Source organism: Bos javanicus, chromosome 19 (assembly GCF_032452875.1).
Source record: "Bos javanicus breed banteng chromosome 19, ARS-OSU_banteng_1.0, whole genome shotgun sequence".
NCBI classification, from domain to species: domain Eukaryota; kingdom Metazoa; phylum Chordata; class Mammalia; order Artiodactyla; family Bovidae; genus Bos; species Bos javanicus.
The window spans coordinates 36,609,898-36,633,581 of NC_083886.1; the positions used below are offsets into that span (position 1 = coordinate 36,609,898).

Consider the following 23,684-nt stretch of genomic DNA (forward strand, 5'->3'; position numbering starts at 1 on the left):
AGGCTTCAGGTCTGGTGGGGGGGTCTCCCCACCCCCTCTCACCAGAGTCCTATGTGTCCACAGAAGTGCCCCTGGCAGATATGTGCCTGTTGTACTGAGGTGACAGCAACCACAGGCCTCGGTGCAGGGGTGCGGGGGAGGTGTTCTGGCGCTGCTGACTGTTGGGCGCGTCCCTTGCCTCACAGAGCTTCTTTGCAGTGACAGTGGGGATCCTGCTTACAGTGGGGGTCAGAGCTGAAGACTATGTTGGAAAATCCTGAGCCTGGTACCCAACAGTCTGTCCCCCGGCTTGAGCCTCCCTCCTGCCCATGGATGTGTCACAGCCCTGAACACGGCTCTGCGAGGGCCCTGACTCCCAGCCCCACACCCCTCCATGGTGGGGCTAGTACCGATGCCTGGGGAAGAAATGGCCTGCGGTTTGAGGCTGGGGAGCTGGGAGCTGAGCTGACGGGGCCGAAGGCCTGGGTCTCCCCAGACAACAGGCTGCTTTCTTGTCCCCTAGAATGTGCCAGAGTTTTTCATGCTGCTGGTGCTAGGCTGGTGCTCTGTGGCCGGAATGCTGAGGCCCTGGAGGAGCTCAGCCAAGAACTTGCTGCTTCCCGGGCTCCGGAGGTGAGTGAGCCTGGGGGACTTGCCTGGGGAAGAGGCACAGCCCGTCCTCTGCGGGTCTTCACAGCGCTTAGAGAGGTCTCTCTGTGAGTTCTCCCCATCACCCCCGGTCCCTATTCATCTCTTTTTGGTGGTGGGAGGTTGGCAATGACTTTTAACGTTTTATTTGTGGGGGAATACACATATTTATCATTTTAACCTCTTACAAGCTTATAGTTCAGTGATAGTAAGTGCATTCACCATGTTTGTAATGATTACCTGTCTGTCCCCAACAAAAATTGTGTTCCCACTTAAACAATCCACTTTTTCCTCTGCTTTCCAGTCCCTGGAAATGTCTTTCTGTGAATTTTGCCTGTTCTAGATGCCTCATAAAATTAAACTATTTGTCTTTCTACGAGTAGCCCTTTCTCTAAGCGTAATGTCTTCAGGGTTCATCTACGTTACAGATGTGTCCGAACTTCTTTCCTCTTTCTGATGGACTGGTATTCCATTGTGTGTACAGATGTTCCTCACTTGGTCTGTCCATTTTCTTGACGTACTGCAAGGCATCTCCACCTGTGGGCTATTGTGAATGATGCCGACGTGGACACAGGTGGACATGTGTCTGCTCCAGTCCCTGCTTTCAGCTGTTTTGGACACCCCACGAGTGGAATGGCAGGGTTTGTGGAGGTTTAGTTTGACCTTTTGAGGAACTGCAGACTGTTTTCCACTGCAGCTGCACCAAGTTACAGTCCCAGCAGCACTGCGCAAGGGCTCTGACTTCACATCTGGGCCAGCACATGTTGTTTTCTGTTTCTTAATTGTACTGTCCTAGGAGATCTAAGTGGAATCTCACTGTGGTTTGGACTTGCATTTCCCTAACTACAGGTGGTGCTGAGCATCTTTTCATGTGCTTATTTATATATCTCAATTGGGGAAATGTCAATTCAAGTCCTTTTCCTGATTTTTAATCAGGTTGTTTGTTGTGGAGGAGTTCTATGTATATTCTAGATACTGAGTGTATGTGCTCAGCCATGTCTGACTGTGATGCCATGGACTGTAGCCTGCCAGGTTCCTCTATCGATGGAATTTTCCAGGCAAGAATACTGGAGTGGGTTGCTATTTCCTTCACGGGATCTTCCTGACTTAGGGATCAAAACTGAGTCTCCTGTCTCCTGCATTGACAGGCGGGTTCTTAACCCTTGGACCACCAGAGAAGCCCTTGAGGCCATGTTTGTACATGGTGATAGATAAGATTCCAGCTTCATTCTTTTGCATGTGGATATCTAGTTTGCCCAGAGTTCCTTTCCCTCTTGAATGGCCTTGGCAACCTTGGCAAAAATCTAAATCTGAGGGTTTATTTCTGGACACTTTATTCTGTCCCACTGATCTATATGCCTGTCCTTATGTCAGTACCATGCTGTTTTAATCCGCATAGTTCAGTAGTAAGTTTCAAAGACTGGAAATGTGAATCTTCCAACTTTGCTCTTGTCTCCAAAATTGTTCTGCTATTCCTGAATAGCCACTGCACTTCTATATGGATTTTAGGATTGTTTTTTTTTTCCCTGACAAAAATGGCATTGAGATTTTGATAGGAATTGTGTGGAGTCCAGATCACTTTGGATAGTATTGTCACCTTAACAGTGTTAAGTCTTCCAATCCATGAACATGGGATGTCTTTCCATGTGTTTAAATTTTCATTTTTATCATGTGTCTTACCGCCTTCCATGTACAAATCTTTCACCTCTTTAGATTTATTCTTAAGGATTTAATTCTCTTAGCTGCTATTATAAATGGTCTTGCTCGCCTAATATCCTGTTCAGATTATTCATTGTTGGTATGTAGAAACACAGCTGAGTGTTTTGTATTTATCTTATATCCTGCAGCCAGGACAAGATGACACAGGTCGGCCATCAGAACAGCATCCACCATTGGAACACAGCCCCAGTGTTTGGGAGGCAGGGTCTTCCTTGGCTCCTGATGCTGCACGAGAAATGTGGGTTGCCTTTCTCACAGCTTCTCATCACAGGAACATGGTCACCACGGAGCTTATGGTTGAAATCAGGCAACATTTTCTATACTTTGGTGGCTGAGCAGACCCCCTGGAAGCTGCAAGTGTTCAGAGAGTTTGACCTCAGAGCTGAGTCACTGCCATTGAGCTGTCCAGGCAGAGGGCAACTCCTGCACGACCTCTCTGACTCCACACCCCTCCCTCATCTGCTTAGGCTCAGGGCATCATGAGTCAGAATGTCCACCAGTCGTTTTCTTCTTGCGATGTTCTTTACAGCCATAGTGTGTCAGTCTTCCCCATGAGACCATATGCTCTAGGACAGAAACGTGTCCGCCTTGCTTTTACCGTCTCCAGCATCGGGCACATCAGTTCAGTTCAGTCGCTCAATCGTGTCCAACTCTTTGTGACCCCATGAATCGCAGCACGCCAGGCCTCCTTGTCCATCACCAACTCCCAGAGTTCACTCAAACTCATGTCCATCGAGTCGGTGATGCCATCCAGCCATCTCATCTTCTGTCGTCCCCTTCAATCCCTCCCAGCATCAGGGTCTTTTCCAATGAGTCAACTCTTTGCATGAGGTGCCCAAAGTATTGGAGTTTCAGCTTCAGCATCAGTCCTTCCAATGAACACCCAGGACTGATCTCCTTCAGAATGGACTGGTTGGATCTCCTTGCAGTCCAAGGGACTCTCAAGAGCCTTCTCCAACACCACAGTTCAAAAGCATCAATTCTTCAGCACTCAGCTTTCTTCACAGTCCAACTCTCACATCCATACATGACCACTGGAAAAACGATAGCCTTCACTAGACGGACCTTTGTTGGCAAAGTAATATCTCTGCTTTTCAATATGCTGTCTAGGTTGGTCATAACTTTCCTTCCAAGGAGTAAGTGTCTTTTAATTTCATGGCTGCAATCACCATCTGCAGTGATTTTGGAGCCCAAAAAAATAAAGTCTGAGACTGTTTCCACTGTTTCCCCATCTATCTGCCATGAAGTGATGGAACCAGATGCCATGATCTTAGTTTTCTGAATGTTGAGCTTTAAGCCAACTTTTTCACTCTCCTCTTTCACTTTCATCAAGAGGCTCTTTAGTACTTCTTCACTTTCTGCCATAAGGGTGGTGTCATCTGCATATCTGAGGTTATTGATATTTCTCCCAGCAATGCAATCTTGATTCCAGCTTGTGCTTCTTCCAGCCCAGCGTTTCTCATGGTGTACTCTGCATATAAGTTAAATAAGCAGGGTGACAATATACAGCCTTGATGTACTCCTTTTCCTATTTGGAACCAGTCTGTTGTTCCATATCCAGTTCTGTGGCTTCCTGACCTGCATATAGGTTTCTCAAGAGGCAGGTCAGGTGGTCTGGTATTCCCATCTCTTTCAGAATTTTCCACAGTTTATTGTGATCCACATAGTCAAAAGCTTTGGCATAGTCAACAAAGCAGAAATAGATGTTTTTTGGGGACTCTCTTGCTTTTTCAATGATCCAGCGGATGTTGGCAATTTGATCTCTGGTTCCTCTGCCTTTTCTAAACCCAGCTTGAACATCAGGAAGTTCATGGTTCACATATTGCTGAAGCCTGGCTTGGAGAATTTTGAGCATTACTTTACTAGCGTGTGAGATGAGTGCAATTGTGCGGTAGTTTGAGCATTCTTTGGCATTACCTTTCTTTGGGACTGGAATGAAAACTGACCTTTTCCAGTCCTGTGGCCACTGCTGAGTTTTCCAAATGTGCTGGCATATTGAGTGCAGCACTTTCACAGCATCATCTTTCAGGATTTGAAATAGCTCCACTGGAATTCCATCACCTCCACTAGCTTTGTTCGTAGTGATGCTTTCTAAGGCCCACTTGACTTCACATTCCAGGATGTCTGGCTCTAGGTGAGTGGTCATACCATCATGATTATCTGGGTCGTGAAGCTCTTTTTTGTATAGTTCTTCTGTGTATTCTTGCCACCTCTTATATTTTCTGCTTCTGTTAGGTCCATAGCATTTCTGTCCTTTATCGAGCCCATCTTTGCATGGAATGTTCCCTTGGTATCTCTAATTTTCTTGAAGAGATCTCTAGTCTTTCCCATTCTGTTGTTTTCCTCTATTTCTTTGCATTGATCGCAAGGAAGGCTTTCTTATCTCTTCTTGCTATTCTTTGGAACTCTGCATTCAGATGCTTATATCTTTCCTTTTCTCCTTTGCTTTTCACTTCTTTTCACAGCTATTTGTAAGGCCTCCTCAGACAGCCATTTTGCTTTTTTGGACACATAGGAGTGCATAAAAATGTTTTGTGAATAAACTGACTTGGCCTGAGAGGCATAGCAGCTCTGTAACATGGGACAGTGTACAGCATCCTGCTGGCCCAGGGCGGAGGGGACCCTGCTCACCTCGTCTGTGACCCCTGCCCACAGTGCTGCCCAGGTCAGGTGTGAGCATGACGGGCAGGCCACGTTCTTCAGGGAAGTGCTGCAGCCTGTCCTTCACGCTAGGCTGCCCCCACGATGAGGAGCCAGGCCAGACCATCACTCTGAAGGTACCTTTGGCTTCTGTCGCACTTGACCAGGTGCAGACACACAAGCCTTGCACGGTGACCTTCGACCTCGCAGACCCTGGGGCCATAGCAGGGGCTGCCTCCGAGATCCTGCAGTGCTTTGGCCACGTGGACGTGCTCATCAATAATGCCGGGATCAGCTACCGAGGCGCCATTGTGGACACCAGCCCAGACGTGGACAAGAGAGTGATGGAGACAAACTACTTTGGGCCAGTAGCTCTGACAAAGGGTAAGGCCTTGGGTCAGAAGGGAGAAGTGCCAGGCAGGTTGGCATGGTTTCCATTTCCTGTGGACCTGTTGTCTTATCCACTCCACCCTGGGGTCAGTGCTGCCCTTGCGACTCGGGGTTGGCTTTTCTGGGCCTGGGCCTGCGCTGTGTTGTTGCCTCCATGTCCCACTGGGTTTGGCGACCTACCGGGTGCAGGCAGAGCACAGCAGAGGCAGTGATGTCCTGCCACGGTTCTCACAGCAGGGCACAGGGGGCCGAGCACTCTCAGACGTGGCCCTCCCCGGGCTCTCCACGTGAGCGACGGTGACCTCTGCCCTCTCCCCACAGCGCTCCTGCCTGCCATGATCAGAAGGCGCCAGGGCCACGTGGTTGCGATCAGCAGCATCCAGGGCAAGATCAGCCTGCCTTTCCGATCCGCGTGTGAGTGCTCCCTCCCCCCCGGTCAGGCGCTTCTGCCCAGACTCCTCCTGCCCACACGCCCATTGTTTACTCTTGTTGTGAAGACAGCAGGCTCCCGGTCCAGAATTCAGACATGAGAGGGGCACTCAGCACAGAGCGTGTGGGGACCTGAGAGGCGTGTGCCTGAGCAGAAGCCTGGGCTCAGTCCCAGCCACGCTCCTCACGCCACGTGTGACCGCATACCAGGCCCCTCCCAGCGCCACCACCACCATCAGCCCACAGGTGCTGCCCCTCCATCCGGTTACTGCACACACCTCCAGAGTTCTCCTGCATGTGATGAGACGTGCAGCGCTGGGGCCCTTATGTGCAGCTCTGTGCTTCCATCATCCTGCTTGACAGTCTTTCCACTCGGCTCCCTACTTGCTGAATGGATGGGCGTCACGTAACTCAGGGGTTGACTTGATGCCTGAGGGAACTGCCTTCCTCAGTGGCCAGCAGCAGGGATGTGCTGTGTGCCACGTCCTCCAGTGTTTTTCTCTCTGGGCACTCACTCACTGTGAGGGTTTCAGTAAGATTAGTTCCAGAAAGTGGGAATGCTGCCAGCTCGACCTCAGTTTAGACTCACCTGCCATTGTGCACAGCTGTGCCAGGATGGTGGGACTGCACCATCACAGGGCACCAGCAGGCAGATTCTACTTTTGTTTAATGTTATAAGTAATGTCACAATTACCTCTAAACTGTCCTGGTAAGTGCGTTCCTTGGTTCACCGTCTGCAAGGAAACACTCTGTTGTAACCGAGCCCCCCACCCGCAGATGCCTGAGGCAGCTCCAAGGAGGGGTATGTGGAGGAGAGGGGGCATGGAGGGGAGAGGGCTTGTGGAGGGGAGGGGCAAAGCCTGGCGAAGACAGCCACATGGCACCCTCAGCTGGACGGGGAGCCCGTCAGAACTGGATGCAGCCCAGCGCTCCTTCTGGTGCGTGTGTCCAAGGTCAGCTGTGGGGCTCATGAGTCCACACCAGCTCCCTCACCCCTGCGGCCACACTCAGGACGCCCTGACACGCCCAGGGATGCCGTGTCCATACTTGTCCTGGCCTGGTGGGTGGCTTCCTCAGGAAACGTGTGGGCGTCACAGCTGACAGCAGGGGCCACACCAGGCATTCGGGGGCGGGGGGCGGTGCACAGTGCTCTTTGTACTGAGTTGCTTCTAGACATCACTGGATTTGGTCTTTCTGAATTTTATCCTCCTCTTAGCTGTGACTGCATAGGTCACACTTGGTCTGGAAGTTTCATAACCCCCAGGCTGGACAAGGTGGTGCCTCCTAGGCACACTGGCCAACCCACAGGCAGTGGGCTCCCCAGTCGTGAAGTGGGGTGTGGGCGGGGCTTTGTCCCCTCGGGCTGTTGTGAGGCCAGGTGGGAGGATCCAGGAGGTGAGCACGTGGAGCTCTAGCACATGGAGCTCTGGGGACTCTTCCACACTAGAGACTGCCCCGTGGGAACTGACAGACAGACGTGAGGCCTGGCATGGGTTTGCACACATGCTGCCATGCAGCCAGGGAGTATCCCTGGACATTTTCAGTGATGAAAGTTGAAACAACGCTGAGCCTGTTCTGTGGCTATGACCCTGAGTCACACAGCAGGCACCCAGCTAGCCTTCCACACAGAGAGAACCCTGAGCCTGAGTAACACGGACCATAGGAGCAACCTGTGGCCATGTCCTCATCTGTGCAGGGACCTGGCCGACATGAGACACCAGTGGCCTGGCCCCTCTGAGGAACTGCGCTGGGAGGTGTGAGGAGGACTTTCACTTTCTTAGTTTCTTCTGAACTATCTGAATGTTTTACACAGTAGACTTTTTTAACTTTATAGATTAAATTCACACTTAGAACTTGCAGGAGCAAGAATGCCCAGGAACCTTTGACCATACGTGCTGTGTCGTGTTCTGTGTGAGTGAGTGCGTGTACATAAGACGCACAGGGTATATTCCCTGAACCGGAGTGGGAGACCTGATGCCCCCCCGTTCAGGGTCCTGACCAGCATCATCCTACTCTCCCTGGTCACCAACCTTTGCAGACGCGGCCTCCAAGCACGCAACCCAGGCCTTCTTCGACTGTCTGCGGGCTGAGGTGGAGCAGCATGACATCGAGGTGACGGTCATCAGTCCTGGCTACATCCACACCAATCTCTCCCTTAATGCAGTCACAGCCGACGGGTCCAAGTATGGAGGTGAGGCCCCAGCGTGCGTTCCTCTGTGAAAGCTCCCTGATGATCTTGCAGTTTTCATTCAGAGTATCAGTTTAAACCACCTGACGTTGTGAGGTCGGTCATATATACTGATGACTGACCTGAGCACCAACCATCTCTACCCTGAACCCTGCAGGCTGGAGGAAGTTGTGGGAACAGGCCCACAACAGGGCTGGGGGGAGCCCTCTGCTGAGATGCTGACAGGACTCCTGCTAGCCCACTGTTAGTGCTAAAGTGACCAGGCCGGGTCTCTTCCCGTGAGGTTCCCCTGCAGTGTTGGGGGGACAAGACTTCAGGGGTAGGCAGAGGCCAAAGACAGCACAGAGCTGACCTGCAGTCACTAGTGGCCCGATCGGCAAGGCCCAGCCAGCAGGTGGGGCCAACCAGGACCAGCTGGCTTTTGCCTCCCCAGCTGGTGGACCCACATGAGCTGCCTTCCTGCGCTTGCTCGGGGCCTGCCTCCTGGGACATGCTCCTGGGAGTATGCTGGGTGTTCAGCAGGGGCCTTCTGGCCAAGCCTGAACCAAGACCACCTATGCCCAGGACAGCAGCCCCCTCATTCAGCAAGGCAGCAGAAGCCGTACAGAAGCACGGGGCTGGGTAGGTTCATAGGCATTTATTCCCAGGATGGCGGCCACACCCCATGACTTGTGGCATCTAGTTCCCTGACAGGGATTGCACCCATGCCTCCAGCACTGGAAACACAGTCTTAACCACTGCACCACCAGGGAAGTCCCAAGCATCTTTTTTAAAAATTCCCTCTGTGGCATTTAAAAACGAGCAGCCACCAGAAACCTACTGTTCTGTGTTGATGGTGGAGAGGAAGCCGGGCACCACCGTGGCTGCGGGTGGCCTCCCCTCTGCCTGCTGTTCCTGCTTTGTGGGCACAGTTTGCCAGTGATAAGGGAAAAAGTAACATCCTGTGCCCCTGCATTGACCTCTGGTCCACAAAACAAACCAAGGCTTCCTTCCTGCCTGCCACCCTGATACACCCAAGACAGGGGCCCTGCCACCTGCCTCACTCCTCTCCAGCCAGCGTGCTCTGCAGCCCTCCCACCCACCTGGCCCCCTGCATGGCCCACTGCCCTGGCACAGCACCCTTAGTCACTGGTTGCCCCAACTGGCTGAAATGCCCCAGGTCAGGGAGTGAGGGAGCATCTGCTGGGCACCCCCTGGCTATGCACCGTAGTTCTGAGCTGTCCACCTCCCTCCTTGGACTGCAAGGACAGTCACTGCACCTGCTGGCCAAGCCCCTGGGAGAGCTCCCTGGGGGACCAAGTGTCCAGAGTTGGCTCAGGCTTCTGCCCCCAAACTCAGTGAGTTTCCTGTTCCATTTCAGTGATGGATGAGACCACGGCCCAGGGCCGAAGTCCTGTGCAGGTGGCCCAAGACATCCTGGCTGCTCTGGGGAAGAAGAAGAAGGATGTGGTGCTGGCCGACCCGATGCCTTCCCTGGCTGTTTATCTTCGAACTCTGGCTCCTGGGCTCTTCTTCAGACTCATGGCCTCCCGGGCCAGGAAGGAACGGAAGTCCAAGCACAGTTAGTGCCTGTCCTGGTGGGCAGGTGGGGCAGTCGCTGCTCCACGGGGACTGTGTTGGACTTCTGCCTCATGGGTGGGGAAGGAGGGAGACACGCTTCCCCTGCAGACCCCTGGCCAGGCCTGCTGGCGGGGGACGGGAACTAAGAGGACGTCTGGGAACCAGGAAGGGTGAAGGACAGCTTCCTCCAGGTGGAGGGACATGAAATAAAGGAAGGAGCCTGGGATCTGTGGTCCCTGAGGGCAGGCAGAACCACGCCTCTTTCGTACCTCAGCCCCTGCATCTTAGGGTCAGAAGACACCCTCACGTCACCTGAACCTGGTTCTCAGGGAGGAGGCAGCGGCCTTCACACTGTTTACGGGACCCCCACTGTCTTGGTCAACACAGCAAATGGTCAGCATGTGACTGGCCTCCCCGTTGTTCAGTGCATGGGAGCTGCCCTCCTGCACCAGGCTTGTTTCAGTGACAGCTTCTGCTCAGCTGCCCTGAGGTGGCTGCTGTTTGTCTGCCTCTGGCCACCTCCCCCCAGTCTGGTCTGCAGGCAGAGCCAGGCTCCCTTTCCAGATCTGGCCCCCACCCCGTTCCAACCCCACAGGCTCAGGTGGGTGGTGGGCGCTGCGTGGTGGACACGAGGTCCAGACCACTGCCAGGTTACCTGTGGACCATATGCCACCCAGCTCTCCCAGGCCTCTTGGAATTAAGTCAGAGTTTCTCTAACTGTTCTAAAATCTTTGGCTCTCCCCTGGTAAACAAATGGCCCCGTCGCCCCAAGCACCCCTTCTCACTCTGGTATCTGACCTTCCCGAGGGACTCTCTGAAACTCCAGGTGTCACTCACACATGTGCCCTCAGTGGGACCTGAGCAGAGTCTTGGGCTGGCAGGGCCCCCTCTGGTGGAAGACGAGGGGAGTCTTCCCTCAGCCTGGGGCAGCAGGTTGAACTCAGGGTCCACAGCAGGACAGCCTTGATGCTTAAAAAAAAAACACAGGCGTTAGTTTGTTCTCCTAAATCAGAACCTGGACAAGAGACCCCAGGCCCCAGCTCTCTGGGCAAACTCAGCAGAGACTCAGAGACTGGCAGGCCTGGCCTTGCCCCGCCTCACCCGAGCAGCCCCGGGCAGTGCTCCTTGAACCAAGGCCCAGGTGAGACATGAGGCTCCTCCAGGAGGGGCTGGGCCTGCCGGGTGAGAGGCTTATTCTCGCTGCAAGTGGTGCCCACTCCTGCTGCCTGCACACTCCCACCAGGGCCGTCACGAGGCAGCAGACACCTGGAGCTGAAATTCTCATCATTTTAATGGTCACTAGCCTCTGGCTGGCTCTGGATGGTACAGTTAAATGACACACTTAACGACCCCCAAGCGCGTCCACACCCCCTCCGGAGCCTCGCTTCCATCACATCCTGCTGCCCAGTGGGACTTCCACAGCCGCAGGCCCCTTGGTGGTGGAAATCCACGTCTTAGTGTGACGAGCTGAGAAAACCCTTGGTGCGCTTGTCACCTGTTATTTCTTTAAAATAACAGCTGTGACGCCAGATGCCTCCCCAGCCTGGCCGCCGCGCGGCGCAGCGCGGTCATACCGCGCAGAGCTCGTAGATCTTCTTGACACAGTACACCAGGGCCGCCAGCGCTATCGTGTTGTGCAGTCTCTTTCTGTGCAAGTCGTCCTTCCGGACCAGCACCACTGGGGTGGACGAGGTGAGTGTGTGCAGGGGCAGGCGGGACAGTCTGTAGGCGTCGTACTCCACCTGGTACTTGCAGCAGGGGTCGAACTGCCAGGAGATGCCGTAGAGGGTGCAGCAGGCCAGGCTCAGCACGCCTGCGGGCAGGGAGATGTAGTGGGAGTAATCCAGGGGCAGCGCCAGCGGGGTGAAGAGGCAGGCGGTGCCCGCCAGCACGGTGGTCTTGTGCAGGCAGTTGCCCACGGTGATCCAGCGGGCCGTCTCGTCGCCGATGCGGGTGGGCTCGATCACGATGTACTTGTACTGGGCTTCCAGGGCCTGCTCCAGCTCATACTCAAACTGGTCTTGGGCGTTCTCCCCGTTGTAGATCTCGTGTACAATGTAACAGTCTGTGGCCGACAGGCTCACCCTTAGGAAGGAGAGATGAGGAGAAAAAGGGGACAGTTAAGCACTGGTGGCTGCTCTGTGACCCAGAGATACAGAGGCAAGCCTCCCACCACCCCGCACATACCCAAAGGCCACTGGGAACAGGGCTCAGCTTCCCAGTCAGCGACCGTGCACATCAGGACCAGGGAAGGCGTGTGGAGTGAGGTCACCCCAGAATCTCCATGGTCAGTGTTTCCTTTGAAGCGGGAAACAGTTGTGTGTTCAGGGCAGCAGAGGCCGACTGTCAGGCAGAGCTCTGGGAGGATGGAGGGGCGATGGGGAGCTGACCGCTGGTGCCCCTCTGGTCATGCTCCCCGGGGATGTGGTGGGAAAAGCTACCCAAGCAAACAAGTGCGCACACTCAGGAGGCAGAGCTTCCTTCCAGGTGGATGGACAGTGGGCCTGATGCTCTCCTGAGGCTGCAGGGGGAGGGTGAGGAGGTGCCACCAGGCTCTGGGAGTTAGGCAGGGGGTCTCTTTATCCTGGAATAGTTAACTGTAACTAAGCTGGGCTCGGGGAAGCCCCTCAATGAAGTCACAGGCCCCCATGAAACTGTGTGTGTGGGAAACAGTCGTCCCCTGGGGATGGGACACTCCCAGGCACTGGCTACAGGGTCCAGTTAGCAGGGCAGCCTTTCTAGGTAGTTAATGAGCTGAACCACCGACATCAATGAACCTGGAAGAGACGGTCTTCCTCTGGGGCGTTGCTGGAGTCTCCCCATTTCGTTTTTTAACTCAGAAAGGAGACAGGCTCCAGGTGGGACTCAGTTCCTTAGCAGACAAGCAAACCTATGAGGCATGACCTCAGTCTCAGAGGAGCCATCCTGGCCTGGGATCTCCTTTGTGCTCTCAAGTTCATAATCGAGCCAGTCAGCCAGGCAGCGGGAGAGGAGCTCGTGGAGGGCGGGGCGGGGTCTGTACACCCTGGTGACCCACAGAGGGGGTTCTGGGGGTAAGGCCTTGCTGTCGGAATCCAAGTGGAACTTTCTGGCCACTGAGTCCCTCTGCAGCACTGAGAGCCAGACGCAGGGACAAGGTCGGGATTACAGAGCATTCTTGCCCAAACCCTGATCTACCTGAGTGCAGTGCTCTGCTTGCCTGGCAGACTGTGGCCACCCCAAGCGCAGTGACAAGACAGGCCCAACAGGAAAGCATCAGTTGAACAGATTGCTCCATCTCGGGGGCATGTCAGTGGGCAGGCCCCACCCTCACCTGATTGCTCACCCAGCCCTTCCCAGCTCCCTGGCCTTCACCTCTCTGGCTGAGCTAGCACCCACCCTGGAGGAAGGCTTCCCTGGCTCCTCCCACAGACATGATGGGCAAGGCCATCCCCACTGACTGGTGCGTGTGCCACAGGTCCCTCCAGGCTCCTGGCTCAGCCCAGACAGGACAGAGAGCAACAGTCAGTGGACAGGGGCAGTCAGGACGGCCCGGTTGAGGGAGTGTGGACCAGGCGATCACCCGCTGTGGCCGCCTGGAGCCCCCAGGTCTTCCTGTGGACTCCTGTCCATCATCACGAACCAACCCTCCCAGGGGCCCTCTCACACAGCAGGCTGGGAGCCAGCCCCGAAGGCATGCCATCCTGGGCTCACCACTACTTCTGCTTCAGAAGTCAAACCTCTTTACCCTCAGGAGAGGACAGACTGCAACACCCAGAGAAACAGGTCCAGTGCAGGGATGGGGACAAGTACAAGATCCACACAGACCTACAAGAGCCGCTCACTCAGAGGACCCACCCCGTGGTCAGCACCCACACCCTCAGCTGGGGTGCCCTCCACCCTGCCTAGACCCCCAGATCCAGCTAGTCCCCCAGCTGACAGAGACTACTGCTTCAGAAGCCAGGGGCCATGGTCACCAAGCCTGGTTACCCCAGTGCCCACTGCAGGCAGCCTGCTGTGTTTCTGGGTCAAAAGTAACCCAACTAAGGAAAGAACACACTTAGAGGGTTACCTTGAATCATCTCAGCATCACCAGCCAACTTGAACCCTGTACACAAAGGCAAATTAAAAACGACAACAATAGCTAACTGGGATCCTTTGAGCCTTACTAAGGGACTATATTTTTTCATTTTGTTGAAGGTGAAAAATGAACAGTAAGAGAACACAGTAAAAGGAGTCCATATTAAAAAACAAATCTGAGAGCAGGCTGATAATGGAAAAGCCTTCAAAGTAAAGTGAAAAAGTCAAGCATAGAACAGTGTTTGCAGCTGGCCATCTTCAGTGCATTTCTGTAAGAGTTAAACGCTTGCTTCTACACGCACAGAATGCTTCTGAGCAGATGCAAGACCTGAGACTTAGCAGGAGAGCGGCTCCAGGAAGAAAAGGAGCCAATTTTACTACATGATTGGGAACCCTCTGAATCCAGTAGGTTTTGTGGAACTAATGGGATTGGCCAGTGCACAGCATGGCCTGCCAGGCGCCTGCTGCTTCGGGGTCAGGGGCTGATTATCTTGCTTCCAGCCAGTTGGTCTCCCCTCTCCTCATCTGAATCAGCCCCGGCAGCACCCAGGAAACAGTCATCAAAGGCATCCTGGGGCCCCCACGAAGAACCCATAGGACAGACCCCACACCATCACAAAGCCAGTTTCAAAGGAACCTGGGATTACAGGAACCTCAGGCATGGAACCCCCAAAGTCTGGAGACTCCTCCCAAAGTCAGGGTTGCACAACAATGTTCAAAGCAGTACTGTCTGGTGAGAGCAGAAGACCCCTTACAAGAGCAGAGAAAGAGACACATACATAATCAGAAGCACACAGAGCCAAGTAAGTGTCTTACACATACACACACACACATGTCGTCATGGAGATGATGGAGGGTTTAGGAGTGAGGTGGTTGCTGTCTGCAGGGAGGGACGTGTGGCCAGGGAAATGCTAGCACTTGGTTTATTGATCTTTTCTAAATTATGGTAAAATACATTAACAGGAAATTTAGTCTCTTAACCAGTTTAAGTATATAGTTCGGTAAGGTTAAGTACACTCACACTGTTGGGCAACCAATCTCCAGAACTTCTTTGTCCTGCAAAACTAAAACTCTGTCCCCATTAAACCACAACTCCCATGCTGCCCTTCTGCTGTCTGTCCATGAATCTGACTGATCCAGGGCCTCGTATAGGTGGAACCACGTGATACTTCTTTTAGCAGCTGGCTTATTCCACTTGGCATAATATCCTTGTGGCTCATCCACATCGCAGCATGTGTCAGGATTTCCTTCATTTTCCCTTGTATGTAGAGACCGCATTCTGTTACCGATCCACGGTTGACCACATTCTGTTACCGATCCATGGTTGACGGGTAGGTTTCACCTTCTAGCTGCCGTGAACATAGGTGTAAAAATATGTCTGAGTCCCTGCTTTTAATTATTGTGGATATATACTTAGAAATGGAATTGCTGGATCATATGGTAGCTCTATTTTTAATTTTCTGAGAAACTTCCACACTGCCATAGTGGCCGCACCAATTTACACTCCCATCAACAGTGCACAAGAGTTCTCTTTTCTCTGCATCCCTGCCAACACTTTTGTTTTCCGTGTTTTTCAATAATAGCTCTACAGTGGGTGTGAGGTGGCATCTCATGGTAGTTCTGATTTGTGCTTCCTACATAACAGCTTTTACTGAAATAGGTTCACCAACTTCCACCGCACAAGTCAGTGGCTCGACTGACTTAAGTGTCACTGAGTTAACACACAATCAGTTTTAGAGCCTCTTCCTCATCTGAGAGAGTAACCCCACTGCTCCCCATCCCCCATGACCCCCTTTCCTGGCAATCACCAGCCGACTTCCCAACTCCATACCTGCCTCTTCTGGGCGTTTGGTAGGAAGGCATCGCAGGGCACATGTGCTGGGGCTGCTTTCTTCCTTCAGCCTCATGCCTCCAGGGCCCATGCCTCCAGGGCCCCACAAGTTTGTAACTTTTCACATGTTAGAGAGGTACTTTTGATGGATTTAACATACAATTTTGATAACTCCAAGACAAGATACCTGCTGGAAAGCATTAAAGATGATGTATGAGAAAGGCCAATCATGGCCTTTCTTTGGATGGTGGCTCAACAGGTATTTTTTTTTTAATTTTATTTTTCTTCATAGTTTTCTGTACTTTTCAAAAACAAAAAATAAATACACATTTCTTTTATAATGATAAAGTTTTATAAACTTTTTCTTAAACCAGTAGCTTTGTATCTCTTGGGGTAGAGGAGACCAGATAGGCCAAGGCCTCCAGCTGAGGGGAAGGAACCCCTCCTGCTCCAGCAACTTCCTGGGCCCCACAAAGAGGCCTCCACTCCCGGGGCCAAGGTGGTCTCACAGTCTTGTGGTCTGTGTCCCTGTTCCACTAAAGTGGCCACTGGCCCTGAAACCCATCTTTTCTGGTCATGCTGGAGCCAGGTGAACTGAACCAGGACAGGGAACTGCATTAGGGACCTTTTCTGGAGTGACCCTGGGCTCCTGTACTCAGCTCAAACACAGAAGGAGGTGATGCAAAGCTCCTTGAAGGCTGTGACTATCTTCATCACAGTCACCCTCTGCCCCTGCCCCAGGCCTCAAAGTGCCAGGTTCCTAACAGACTTAGGGAAAGTACTTTGGAAGGGAGTGACGAGGGCTTCCTGGGTGGTCCAGTGATTAGGAATCTACCTCTTAATGCAAGGTCCTGGTCTGGGAGGATCCCACATGTGTGGGGCAACTAAGCTGGTGCACCAACTACTGAGCCTGCGCTGGAACCTGTGCTCCCCAGCAAGAGATGCCACTACAGTGAGAAGACCACGAGAAGCAACTAGAGAAAGCCAGCATGCAGCAACGAAGACCCAGCACAGCAAAAAAAAAGAGTGACAAGGGGAGAAAATTACAGTAATTAGCGCATCTGTGGCTGAAAAACTTAAATTATTGTAAAAATTAAACTAATATATTGTTAAAAACTATTAACGAAGTTGCTTCCCACCCAGGAAGTATGGGGTCATGTGACCACACCAGGCAGTGGCCTTCACCAACCCTCCCCTCCCCCACCTCCCTGGGGTCTAGGAAAACCCACTTTTGGCAAACCCCAAATCACTTCCTCAGGAGCCAAGGAAATCAGTAAAATCCTATGCTGTGGACTCAAAGGCCAGTTTGGGACTTCCTAGGTGGTTCAGTGGTTAAGTATCCACCTCCCAGTACAGGGCACACAGGTTTAAGTCCTGGTTTGGGAAGATCCCACATATGCGTTGCTGATGGGAATGTTGGAGCAGCCACTGTGGCAAATGTGTGGAAGTTCCTCAAAAAATAGAGCTACCATATGATCCAGCAATCCTGCTTCTAGGTATAGATCCAAAATAATTAAAAGCAGGACTCAAACTCAAACATACTTTTGCACCCATGTTCACAGCAGAATCAGTCACAACAGAAGCGCCAAGGAAGCCAAGGAAAAGCAGCGACTGAGCCCATGTGCCTCAACTAGAGAGGCAGGCCACATAACTCAAGGAAGGAGTCTGTGTTCCACAACCAAGACCTGATGCGGTCAAAAATAAACACTAAAAAAAAAAGGGGGGGGGCTTCTCTGGTAGTCCAGTGGTTAAGACTTCGCCTTCCAATGCAGGCAATCTGGGTTTGATCCCTGGTAGGGGAACTAAGATCCCACATGCCTCATGGCCAAGAAAACAAAACAAAACATAAAACAGAAGCAATTTTGTAATAAATTCAATAAAGACTTTAAAATGGTCCAGACCAACAGCTTCTACTGGAAGCCTAGGGATTCTCTTAAAAAAAATTAAAAAAATTAACACAACATTGTAAATCAACTATACTTCAATAAAACAAACTTTTAAAACACGCAAGCGGCTCTCATTCTTTTCTTCCATCCCTCTCTTATCCTGGTCTAGACCATCGCTGACTTTTCTGTTCTCTATCTTCACCATCCAGTACATGAGCCACAAGCCATGGTTGGCTACTGAGCATTTGCAATGTGAGTACTGTGGCTGAGGAGCTGAAGTTTTCACTTTAATTTAGATCTAATTGCTGCAAATGACAAGTGGGCACTGAATTAACACAGCTCTAGACTCAAGAACCCATACACTGTGCCTTCTAAACCGGACAGCCACCAACACACAGATGACAGCAGCAACTCCTGCCAACCGTCGGGCACCAAGCAGGGCCTTCAAGCACAAGGCAGGCTTTGGAGTTTGCAGCCACGGGCAAATCTGGAACGCCTGCCCAAAGCATTGCTCTGCTCCAGCCAATGCCCCAAACCAGACCATGTTTCCTAGAGTGTCAGCATAAACCAGATTCCAACGAAGGGTGTGAGACAACTTGGGAAAGTGGTCTTACAGTGTAGAGCTGAAATCTGAGTCAGCATGAATGTGACATGGAACGAAGTCATTTAAGAGCGCCATGAACAGCCTACTGTAGCCACAGAGCCTCCAGTCTGCCTGGGCTTCAGTCTATGCTGTGGGCAGTTAATCCGCCTGCCCCACCCCAAAGTCCTCCCACCCACTGAGCAGGAATGGAGGTGTGCCTGGGCGGGTTAGGTTTCCACCCCTGCTCAGCATGCAGCTCAGGGAAACCAGGCCCAAGCAAACGCTCCTCCAGAAGAGCAAACAGAGGGGTCCCACAGCCACACCACGTTATCTAGGAGGAGGGCAGATGGTGCCACCCAAACCACAAAACTAGACGCCCCATTCTTGGCTGACACACAACATATGCACGTACAAGCAGAGCCTGCTTGTTCAGGCCGAAGGGTGTAGTGGAAACACTTAAGGAGACCAGGCATGTAACTGAGATGAGTCAAGCTGTCAGGTAGGAATGATGAGCACCTGCTCTGACCAAAGAGAGCCAATGAGAGCTTTCCAAGGGGACTTTAATGTAAAGTCTTTCCATTTACAAGCACTGATAACTTAAATTCTCTTAAAAACTGAGGGTCAGAGTCGAGGACTAGATTCAGCCTTTGGGATCCTGGTTTGCAAACTCAATTTTGAATTAACACTTGTCTTAAACGAAAGAGAACGCGCCCCCCCCCCCCCCCGCCCATTTAATTTCTTAGATCAGTAAAGGCTTCTGTTTTGCTGGCACGGCCCTGTATGAAGTCTGGGTCTCCCCATTTGGCCCTTTCTGTTGTTTCTATCCAGTAAGGTGATCACCTCCTTAACTTTTTATGGTACGATCTAAGAAATGCCGGGTGGGAGTTGGAAATACAAAAGTACCTCCTGGCCACTTACTGCTGCTTCTTCAAGGAAGAGGAAGTGCAGAAGAGACAAGGCTGGATAACTCTGGGCTCAAGAATAAAATGCAAGCTAGAGGGTTCTATCAACACAACTAACCTCAGCTGGTAAAGAATCTGCCTGCAATGCAGGAGACCCGGGTTCGATCCCTAGATCGGGGAAGGAAATGGCAACCTACTCCAGTATTCTTGCCTGGAAATAATCCCATGGACAAAGGAGCCTGGCAGGCTACAGTCCATGGGGTCGCAACAGTGGGACACGACTTAGCGAACTAAACCACAACCAAACAGAAGGCGACCGCAAAGAGTAGGTGGTGCAAACGATCAAAGAAAAAGAATAACGCAGAGTAGTTGGGAGAAAAGGCGCGGGGTGGGGGGGTGGGAAATACAACTTTTCTGTTTAACAGTCCTCACTGGGGGAAAAAACAAAACACCACGGAGATCCTGCCGATTTCCGCCGCACCAGCCCACTAGTTACAGAAGGGTCAGGACAGTACAAAGCGTGTGACTCTACCAGTACCTCTCCTTTCCCAAACTTCTGGTGCCTCAACAGCTTCTACTAAGCTGAAACTGTTTTCCAGAAGCAAAAACTGTAAATTCAACACGAAACGACAACTACTCCAATCTCATCTAAAAATGAATCCTTTACATCCAGATCCACCTCGGAAGAATCAAGCCCCCGGTTCCCTACTCACGCACATTTGTTAGGGAAGGTCACTGCAAAGGACTTCCACAGCAGGGGCGCTCACGGAGACGCCTCCAAAGTCCCAAGGATCACCCCTGGGGGAAAGCGGTCAGCTCCCCGCCCAGAGCAACAGCGCGGAAAGCTGAGGCCCCTCGGTACCCGTGCGGTCCGTCCCGTCCGGCCCGCACCGGCTCCCTGAGAAAGCTTCCCCTTCTCCGTCCCGAGAACCACTCCTCGCTGCAGCTTGGAGAAGACCACGCGCGCGGCCAGGCGGGCGGGGGCTCCAGCGCCGCTCGGCTCGCTGCATACAGGCGGGTCCCGCCGCGGCCCGGCAGTGCCCAGCCAGCCATCACCCCTCCCCGAGCCGCCCGCTGAGACCGCGTCGACCGGAACTGAGACCCCGCGCGCCAGTGGGCGGACCGGGGCGAACCCCGGGGCGGAGGCGGGGACTGCGCTGCAGTCCAAAGAGCCCCGCCGGTTTCCCGCCCTAAACCGCTCGCGGGGAGCAGCCCGGGCCTCACCTCTCTCGAGCGCCGCCACCGCCGCTGCCCGGGCCGAGACGCCTCCTTCCCCACGCGGCCATCTTGGAGACTCTCCGCTCGCGAACGCCTCGCGCCGGGCGGCCTCGCGACACCGCACGGGCGGGAGGGAGATGTAGTCCAGCTGCCTTCCCGGACGGCGCTCAAGGCGGGGGCCCGGCCCCGCGAGACTACAAAGTCCACAATGCACAGCGCTCCGGAAAGCCCGCCCCGCGGCCGCCTGGGAACGCGGGCTCAGACTGGCGGCGCTGAGGGTCCACTTCCGGACTAGACTTCGCCCGGCCGCAAGTGCTTCGAGATCTTCGACCGCTGAGGTCACCGAAGGGCCACTGCCAGTCATCCCCCAAATACTCGGGAGGCAAAAGAGACGAGGTCCCCGCCGCCGCGGAGTCCCTGCTGCCAGACTGTTGGCCGAGTGGGTCTGGAAGCGGAGAAGGGGGGGAACGTAAAGCGCGATGGCTGCAGAGACGGCCGCGCGCATGTCCCAGCCGCGTCCGGCCGCGGTAGCGAGGACACAGCCCCACTCTAGGGCGTCTTCGAAGGCGGTTGCTGGCTCCTCACCCCCATGGCGGGAGCCCTGCCTGGACGCTGCCGAGTTGGGAGTGCAGACGGAGCCCAGTGACTCCTGCCCGCTGTCCCTTTCGAGTGGGGGCTGATCTGGGGGCCCCTCGCAGCTCTGGAACGTATAGTCCCTTCTCTTGCTTCCGACCGACAGCCTTGGTAGACATATTAATTAGACCTATGAGAGTTTGAGCAACTCTCCTGTCGAAATTTGCTACGAGTTCAGAGACGGGAGAACCACGGCGCTTGCTCACAGGCTTCGGGGCTGGTGGAACTTGCTGAGCCAGGGCCGGAGGGCTCTTTGGTGTAGGTGCAGCTCCTGTCCTTGAGGATTCCCCAGGATTTCCTTCCGGTTCACAATCTACAATAGTCTTAAATGTCAAATCCTCTTACAAGCTCTCAGTACCTACAAGATGCAACTCAGGCTCCTTAGCGCAACCCAGAAGCCCGGCCGAAATAGATCGCACCCCACTCCAGCTTCAGCTACCTCCCTTTCCTGCCTAAAGCTGGCCAGGTTAGCAGATACAGAGAGTGCGAGTTCAACCACAGACGGTCCGTGCTGTGCCTAAAATGCCTTTCTCTCCCCACCAACCGCCCCTCAGCAGTACCCGCTCTTCAGTTGGGTCACAGGTCCACCTCCAGATGCCAGCACTACTAGAGACAGATGAACGATGACCACATTGTCTTGTGGTTAGTCTGTTTTCTCTAGTTTGCTGATTCAGAGGGTTTCCTGGGGTTCTAGAACAGCTGGGTTTTAAGTGTGGATCTCCATCTGGGACTGCGTATTTAACCGCTGTTTCTTTGCCTCCTGGTCTGTAACCTTGGAGTGATACTAGCTAGCACCTCTCCTAAGACCAATATGAGTATTACATAAGGTGACACCTGAGGAACTCAGCACACAAGTAACAATCAACTGACTTAAGTCAGGACAAGCCCTGTTCTAAAAAATTGAGTGACTTTTATCTTCACATCAGCCCGATGAAAGTGATACTGTTATTATCAACATTCTCATTTTGCGAATGAGAAAAACCTACCTGATTCACTCTCTGACCTCATGTGCCAGGATTTGAGCCCAAGCTGTCTGGTTGCCGAGATTTTGCTCCTTATGGTACCGCTCTGGAAGAATCAGGCTGGGGTCTAGTGCACAGAGGAAAGTGCTCAGAAGCTGTGGACCTGGGATCCTCTCCCTGCACTTGCACTTAACTTCTAACAGGCCATTTGCCTCAGCCTGCTAACTTGAGCAGAGACCCCTCAGAATGTCACCTCTGGTTCACTGCTAATGCACAGATACCCGGAAGCATCACAGTCAGGTTTCCCTCAGTAACAGCTCCCACTGAGGGCACAATCTGAATGGCTGAAGTTGGAATCCCTGTAGGCCCCCAGGGACCACTGACTGGTGGCAAAGAGGTAGCCTACAGGGCAGATGGGTTCTAGCTGGTCTGGCACTCAGAAATCATGTGCCACTTCCCTTACCTTTTCTTTATTCTTTTTTTTTTTTTTCATTCTTCATTTTTTAAAGGATGTATTTCTTTATATATATATAACTGGAAAAGGTAAGTTTTCATTCCAGTCCCAAAGAAATGCCAAAGAACGTTCAAACTACCGGACAAGTGCATTCATCTCACATGCTAGCAAAGTAATGCTCAAAATTCTGCAAGCTAGGCTTCAATAGTACATGAACAGAGAAATTCCATATGTTCAAGCTGGATTTTTAAAAGGCAGAGGAACCACAGATCAAATTGCCAACATCCCTATGATCACAGAAAAAGCAAGAGAATTCCAGAAAAATATCTGCTTAACGGACTATGGCTGAAGCCTTTGACTGTGTGGATCACAACAAACTGGAGAATTCTTTGAGATGGGAATACCAGACCACCTTACCAGCCTCCTGAGAAATCTGTATGCAGGTCAAGAAGCAATAGTTAGAACTGTACATGAAACAGCAGACTGATGGCTGATTCCAAATTGGAAAAGGAGTGCATCAAGGCTATATATTGTCACCTTGCTTATTTAACTTCTATGTAAAGTACATCATGAGAAATGCTGGGCTGGATGAAGCACAAGCTGGAATAAGGATTGCTGGGAGAAATATCAGTAACCTCAGATATGCAGATAATACCACCCTTATGGAAGAAAGTGAAAAGGAACTAAAGAGCCAGTTGATGAAGGTTAAAGAGTAAAAAAACTGGCTTAAAGCTCAACATTCAAAAAATGAAGATCATGGCATCCGGTCCCATCACTTCATGGCAAATAAATGAGGAAACAATGGAAACAGTGAGAGATTTTATTTTCTTGGGCTCCAAAATCACTGCAGATGGTGAGTGAAATTAAAAGATGTTTGCTCTTTGGTGACAAACCTAGACAACGTTTTAAAAAGAAGAGACATTACTTTGCCAACAAAGGTCCGTCTATTCAAAGCTATGGCTTTTCCAGTAGTCATGTATGGATGTGAGAGTTGGACCACAAAGAAGGCTGAGCGCCAAAGAAGTGATGCTTTTGAACTGTGGTGTTGAAGACTTGAGAGTCCCTTAGACTGCAAAGAGATTGAACCAGTCTATCATAAAGGAAATCAGTCCTGAATACTCATTGGAAGGACTGATGCTGAAGCTGAAGCTCCAATACTTTGACCACCCGATGTGACTCATTGGAAAAGACCCTGATGCTGGGAAAGACTGAAGTCAGGAGGAGAAGGGGATGACAGAGGATGAGATGGTTGGATGGCATCACCAACTTGATGGACATAAGATTGAGCAAGCTCCAGGAGATAGTGAAGGACAGGGAAGCCTGGTGTGCTGCAGTTCATGGGGTCGCAGAGTCAGACATGACTGAGCAACTGAATAACAACAACAATATGTACATACATATATATAATTTTGTTTATTTTTGGCTGTGCTGGGTCTTCATTGCTGTGAGGACTTTTTCTAGTTGTGGCGAGTGGCAGCTACTCTCTAGTTGCAGTGCGAGCTTCTCATTGTGATGGCTTCTCGTTGCAGAGCACAGGCTATAGGGCACATGGGCTTAAGTAGTTATGGTTCTTGGGCTCTAGTTGTGGCACATGGACTTCGCT

At 52.2% G+C, this 23,684-nt stretch overlaps 2 protein-coding genes across 9 annotated transcripts in view; one reads left to right on the plus strand and one right to left on the minus strand.

The window, feature by feature from the left end:
• The window catches only part of DHRS7B (dehydrogenase/reductase 7B), a 47,147-nt gene extending 37,342 nt beyond the window's left edge, over nucleotides 1–9,805 (plus strand). For all 5 annotated transcript variants that reach the window (XM_061391300.1, XM_061391304.1, XM_061391301.1 and 2 more), the window contains 5 exons: nucleotides 503–612; nucleotides 5,154–5,370; nucleotides 5,698–5,790; nucleotides 7,844–7,996; nucleotides 9,354–9,805. In XM_061391300.1, coding sequence (XP_061247284.1) covers nucleotides 503–612; nucleotides 5,154–5,370; nucleotides 5,698–5,790; nucleotides 7,844–7,996; nucleotides 9,354–9,559 — 779 coding nt within the window. In that variant the 3' untranslated portion in view covers nucleotides 9,560–9,805. The remainder of the gene's footprint in view (nucleotides 1–502; nucleotides 613–5,153; nucleotides 5,371–5,697; nucleotides 5,791–7,843; nucleotides 7,997–9,353) is intronic.
• Nucleotides 9,806–10,826: 1,021 nt separating this feature from the next.
• TMEM11 (transmembrane protein 11) lies at nucleotides 10,827–23,522 on the minus strand. Of its 4 annotated transcripts, none has more exons than XM_061391309.1 (3): nucleotides 20,039–23,522; nucleotides 11,741–11,911; nucleotides 10,827–11,638 (listed from the first exon to the last, which is right to left on the minus strand). In XM_061391309.1, the coding sequence occupies exons 1-3, from the start codon at nucleotides 20,535–20,537 to the stop codon at nucleotides 11,634–11,636; spliced, it is 675 nt and encodes a 224-aa protein (XP_061247293.1). In that variant the 5' UTR covers nucleotides 20,538–23,522; the 3' UTR covers nucleotides 10,827–11,633. The 4 variants fall into 4 exon arrangements, with proteins under 4 accessions (XP_061247293.1, XP_061247295.1, XP_061247296.1 ...); XM_061391310.1 differs by having other exon boundaries at nucleotides 11,549–11,638; nucleotides 11,741–11,851; XM_061391311.1 differs by lacking the exon at nucleotides 11,741–11,911 and having other exon boundaries at nucleotides 20,039–20,145.
• Between the last annotated feature and the right edge of the window lie 162 nt (nucleotides 23,523–23,684).